The sequence below is a fragment of the Rattus rattus genome, chromosome 1 (genome assembly GCF_011064425.1).
Source record: "Rattus rattus isolate New Zealand chromosome 1, Rrattus_CSIRO_v1, whole genome shotgun sequence".
Lineage (NCBI taxonomy): Eukaryota > Metazoa > Chordata > Mammalia > Rodentia > Muridae > Rattus > Rattus rattus.
In genome coordinates, this window is record NC_046154.1 from 165,201,979 (window position 1) to 165,207,978 (window position 6,000).

Consider the following 6,000-nt stretch of genomic DNA (forward strand, 5'->3'; position numbering starts at 1 on the left):
TGTTAATAATTGTGCACCGTTGTCTACTGTTTCACTAACTGTACGCTGCCCACTTTATATGACTTTCTCCTTTTGATTTAGTGACTTTGTTAAGCCAAGGTCTCTCTTCTACTTATCTGTTCTTCTAGTGAATTTTATAACGCACATTTTCATGACAGATTCTTGTAAGTAAAGGGTGTCTTGCCTAGTGATGCGTTTCCTCAGTTTCTGCTCACCTGACTTCGTTTCTTCAGGGTTTGAAGGCTAATTTTGCTGGGTATAGCATTCTTGGTTGGCAGGTGTCTTTTCCTCTTAGTATCTGGCCATATCATCTTACTCTCCTTTGGCCTGGAAGCTTTCTTAAGAGCTTTGCTGTGAGAATCGCTTTGCGCCAATGGACCTTTGTTTATAACGTGACTGACACGTCATTCTCTCTTTAGGATCCTTGCTTTGTACTGTTAGCCCCGTGACTGTGATGTACTTAGTGATGGTCTCTGCATCACTTTGTATCTTTGAGCATCCAGGATCTTTAAAAGATTTGGGGCACTCCAGCTATTGTTTTGTGAAGTAAACTGTTGTTGTGGTGGTGGTGGTGGTGATGATGATGATGATGATAATGATGGGGGGGGGTGCTCACATGCCACAGTGTGTGTATGGAAGTCATGGTTTTCCCCTTCCGCCTTTACCTGGGCTCTAAGGATTAGATTTAGGTGGTCAGGCCCGCATTGGTGGCAAACACTGTTCCCACGTAGCCAGCTCACCAGGCTGCTGTGTGGGATTTAATACTCGCTTCCTTTCTTTCCTTTCCATTGAATTACTGTGATGCAGGCATTTGCTGAAAGTTTTCCCTGTATGTTAAAGGCAGCCTGTCTGTCTGTCTAATTAGGTTAATTCTAAAGCCTTGTTTGATTTTGGCCTATTGTGGAAGTATTCTCTTGTACTTTTTACTTCATGGATTGACATCGTCAGCTCTAAGGGGTCCCATTCAGCACTGAGTGGTTTACTAAGGGTTCCCATTCAGTTCTAAGGAGTTCCTGTTCAGCTCTAAGGGGTTCCCCTTGGTTCTCTTTTCTGTCTTTTCTGAAGTCATCATTCAAGTCCCAAATTGTTTTTCTCCTGTCTTCATACTGCTGCTCTCTCCTGTCTGTACACTGCTGCTCTCTGTCTGTCTGTATACTGCTGCTCTCTCCTGTCTGTACACTGCTGCTCTCTGTCTGTATACTGCTGCTCTCTCCTGTCTGTACACTGCTGCTCTCTGTCTGTCTGTCTGTATACTGCTGCTCTCTCCTGTCTGTATACTGCTGCTCTCTCCTGTCTGTATACTGCTGCTCTCTCCTGTCTGTATACTGCTGCTCTCTCCTGTCTGTATACTGCTGCTCTCTCCTGTCTGTATACTGCTGCTCTCTCCTGTCTGTATACTGCTGCTCTCTCCTGTCTGTATACTGCTGCTCTCTCCTGTCTGTATACTGCTGCTCTCTCCTGTCTGTATACTGCTGCTCTCTCCTGTCTGTATACTGCTGCTCTCTCCTGTCTGTATACTGCTGCTCTCTGTCTGGCCTCTGGCATCTTACTGGGTTTTGTTAGGAATGCTATTATCTCTTTTCTGCACCTCATAGGTTTCCTTCAAACTGATCCTTTCTAGAGAATTAAGCTCTTCTTTGGGGTTCGTGTTCCCTCTGCCTTCCTCATCCCCTTATGTTGGTGGCTGGTGTGTGTGTGTGTGTGTGTGTGTGTGCGTGCGTGCGTGTGTGTGTGTTGATCCTGACCTCATGAAGGACCTTCCATAGGAAAGGATGTTTGTATCCAGCCAGCTTGGGTACTTGGGCTTGGTTACAGAGACCCCCCAGCAGGACATCTCTGTGTATTTTCTCCCGCTCACTGATTCCTGCATGTCTTCCGCTGCAGCCTGGAGGGACTGTACGACCTTGCAGTGGAGGTGACTGTCAGAGGCCTCTTCAGGTTCCACAATCTGGCTCAATGGCACTTTGGCGGCAGCTGCTGCTGCAGTCCTGGTGACCACGGAATGTAGAGAGGATTATGTTTAGGTCCCTCAGGGCAGGGGCAGGTGAGACGGAGGAACAACCCCCGTAGCCACAGGATCTCCACAAGGAGATCTTCCCTGTGGGAGAGGCCTGCGGCGGTGGCTTGGCTGTCAAGGATACAAGGTAGACCTGGCCAGATGAGCACAGGCTTTGAAGGGTTTGGAAACAAAGGAGAAAGTCTGTGGGTCCTGCTGTGGGGCTGCCTGTGTTGGTGGACGCCGAGGAGGCGCTCCTGATTCCCCTTGGGCCAGCACACGTGGACTCTGGGTGGTAACTACTACAGCCTCTGACCCAAGACTCCAGGGTGCCAAAGGGGACTCTCCTGCCAAATAAGCCACATACTGACCAAGGCTTCCGGTGGGCGGGCGTTTGGCTGCCGGCTAGGGCGGTGTTTATCAGTGGCTGTTATGGTAAGTTTCCTGAGTTTGGAGGAGGTACAAGGTGAGCGCCTTCTGTGGAGCAGAGGCTTAGCTTTTCGACCAGCCAGCTCCAGGGCCTGGCTCTAAAGCTTGTGGAGCTCTGGGTCAGGACGGTGGCTGGGCCTCTGGTCCAGGTTGCTGGCTTTGCCACTTTGAGTTTTTATGGCCCTGTTGTGGTTTTTTGTTTCGTTCTGTTTCTTCGAATAAAAGATAGACACTCAGAATCATAAGAAACATTCCCAAAGAACAAATCAAGAATCAAATCTAAACCTTTTTGGTTCTGAGACAGACTTCATCACAGACCAGAGAGCAGGCCTTGAACTCACTCCAGGGGCCGGGCTGGTTTTGAGCTCCCGGCAGTCCTCCTCAGTGTCCCACAAGCTGGGATCGCAAGCCAAATTCCTAGTCCTACAACGCACAAGTTGAGGATTCTAATATCCTCTGCCTTCTACATACCTGAAACAGACCGAGTTAGTTCTGTATGATCGCAAGGCAGCCTACGCCAGGAAACAGGAAGGAAGCATCGGCCTCAGGGGCAGCGGGGCCCGGCGTGCGATGTCTCTGACAGAAGTCCACAGGCGTCTGATGGTTGCCCCTTGGAGCTTATCTTTGCTTTGGACAACCACCCCCCTTTCGGTAAAGGCGTCAGAGCCGGAATGAGAGCTCTTCAGAGGTTGGTGCTAGATGTGTCCACCAGCGGCTAGGTGAGGGGGAGGCGCTGCCCGTGAACAGTGGGGTGTGTTGGGCATCTCAGGAGTCCCTGGGATGTTTGTGGTAAAGCGTGTGTTCCCATAATTAGCAGCCTCTCCTCGAGCGTGACTCTTGACCTGGACATATGCTGTTCCTTCCGGAAACAAGCAGCTCGGGCTCGTGGACCGATGCAGGTAGATGCAGACATCATCTCTGGCCCTCTCTTGCAGGTGTTCACCCTGCTGTGGATCGCTGACTGGATGGTCCATCGCTTCTGGAGGAAAGGAAAGGACCCGGACAGTTTCTCCATCCCATACCTGACGGCGCTAGGCGATCTGCTTGGGACCGCTCTGCTGGCCTTAAGCTTCCATTTTCTCTGGCTTATCGGAGACCGAGATGGCGACGTTGGAGACTAACAGACCTACAAGCTGCCGTGGGGTCACCCGGGGGGAGAACACAGGCAGCCATTGCTGCCCCTCCAAAGCTCTTCATCTGTCCTGTGACTTACGCCAGGGTAGTCTGCGGTTCACCCTGACTCCATAAATGGCCTTAATGTACTTTTTAAGGGATTTGTGAATCTGAAACCACATGAAAGGTATTTGTGCTGCTTTTTTGTAGAATAAATAATTTGACACAGACATAGATACAAGCTCACACTCTAAAGTCAATTAGGAAAGAATATAGGATGTTTACAATGAGTTAATTTTGAAATCACAGACCCGGCAGAAGTATACTTTATTATTAAGTTATAATGCACGGTTAGTGGCAAGGGGGCTTTACCCTTCTCTGTCTTACAGCTGTGTCACACTACAAAGAGTGCCATGACCCGGTACCATCGGAGCTTCCCTAAGTGTTAATTAACTAGGCCTTCCTCCGCGGGAGCTAAGGTTCATTCCCCGAACATGGCAACCAGCTCGCTTTTACCCGAGTCTCAAACTGCCCCCGCCAACTCTGCGAGTTCTCAACAGCCAACCCTTTGAGTAGATTCTTTTTCTTTTGTGGAGACAGGGCTCGCTCGCCGTGTTGTCCCCGCAGGCCTTCAGCTTGCCGTCCTCTTGCTTTGGTTCCCTCCGCCTGGTGCTAAAAGCACTGAGCAGTCTCACTCATCCTGTGTTGAAAATGTTGATCTAATTTAGGAAACTGTGATGAAAGCAGAAGGTCAGTTGAGCTGTGTTTGTGGGCACAAGGTGGTGTGCGTGTGCGTGTGTGTGTGTGCGCGTGTGCGTGTGCCGTGTGTATATGTGTGTGCATGTGTGTATACATGCATGTGTGTACATGCGTGTGTGTGTATGTGTATGTGTATGTGTGACATATGTGTGAGACAGACCAGAGAGAGTGGGGGAAGCACTTTTCAAAAATAAGTACCATTTAATATAATGCAGCTGTAAAATCTGGCAAGAGCAGGCGGTCCTGTTGCCCTTTAAGGCGCCCTGCCTGTGGATGTCCCTCCAAAGGAGAAGTTGGTGACTTACCTCATTACCTCAGCATCCATCTTATCACGACTTCATCTACGGGGACTGCCTCACGTATGCGGCTGTATTCCTCAGATAGCCTGAAACTTTGGCCAATATTGTAAGCACCTTAACCCCTGGCTACTCAGTTGTAAGCACTTTTAGATCACTTAGCACTTAAAACTGCCGTGCAATCTTTCAAGGCCGTTAAATGTCTAATAATTTAAACTGCTGAGGGGATAAGACCCGCACGGCGTTGGTTGTCACGGTGAGGTTGTGCGGGTGGCTTTTGAATAGACTGCAGAAGTATTCTTATTAAATCTTCGTGGAGTCTGTGGTTTAGAGTGGAGTATTTTTGCTTGTTTTTAAACTTCGTTCCGTTCTCCGGCCTTATAATCAAACTTTTAAGGCATAGAACTGAATGAACTGCGGATCTCTCCTTTGGAGAGTTAGTGTCACAGAGGGGACATTCTGACAAAATGAGCATAAAGTTTAAGTTAATGAGTGAATAGTTGCAAAGATTATTTTATTTTTAAAAAAGTTAATGAATACTCCCTTTCATTTATATAAAAGCATTTGTGAATTTGGGTTTTGCATTTGGCTGTATGCTCTTTTTTTGTTTGTTTGTTTTGAGACAGAGTCTTGCCCAGGCTAGGTTTAAACTTCGGATCCACCTGTCTTTGCCTCCTGGGATTCATTTTCTTTAACTCACAAAAAAATATGCACAGTAAGCCCCAGTGTTAGCCAGTGTTAGCCAGTGTTAGCCAGTGTTAGCCTGTGTTAGCCAGTGTTAGCGTGGCTGACAGTGTTCTGCACATTCCTAAGCACACGAAGATGCGTGCTGACAGCATCAGCACCTTGTGGGTGGGTTGAATGGAGACTCCTGTCTGGGTTTTGTCACGGGGCCGTGGACATGCAGAGGAGTGACATTTGTAAGATTTCACAGCCACACAGTGGGCAGACCCGTCTGGACCAGTACATCTTGTCATACATGTGTGTCCCACCCCCAAATGTACAGTGTCCGCCTACTTACCTGAGAGAACGCCCCAGTCAAGTGTTACTAGTCTTTTAGATTGTCAGCAGGGAAGCCTCCACCTAATGTGGACCAACTCTGAACTATTCCTGTCCCTAAGGTCAGAGAGGCCATAAATGAACATTTACCTTATATTTTTATTTCATAATGAAATCTTTTAGGCCAAACAACAATGTCTCGCTTCTTAAAGCCACGAAGAGCCAACCCCCCTCCTAGATCCGCTGTGCCAGGACGGAGAGTGGGAGGCTGATTCTCAACCTTTACCAGAACAGCAAAATGTCTCAGACACGTGTGACGGGCAAAACCAGAATGCTCGGACCAAATGCGTTGTAAAGGGATATGCACTGTTAATTACAGATCTTTGAAAGTCTCTGTGCACATATGTA

At 48.3% G+C, this 6,000-nt stretch overlaps 1 protein-coding gene across 3 annotated transcripts in view; it reads left to right on the forward strand.

The window, feature by feature from the left end:
• Positions 1 to 3,768, forward strand: part of Slc41a2 (solute carrier family 41 member 2) — a 104,777-nt gene extending 101,009 nt beyond the window's left edge. For all 3 annotated transcript variants that reach the window (XM_032910571.1, XM_032910577.1, XM_032910585.1), the window contains exon 11: positions 3,361 to 3,768. In XM_032910571.1, coding sequence (XP_032766462.1) covers positions 3,361 to 3,546 — 186 coding nt within the window. In that variant the 3' untranslated portion in view covers positions 3,547 to 3,768. The remainder of the gene's footprint in view (positions 1 to 3,360) is intronic.
• Positions 3,769 to 6,000: the final 2,232 nt, after the last annotated feature.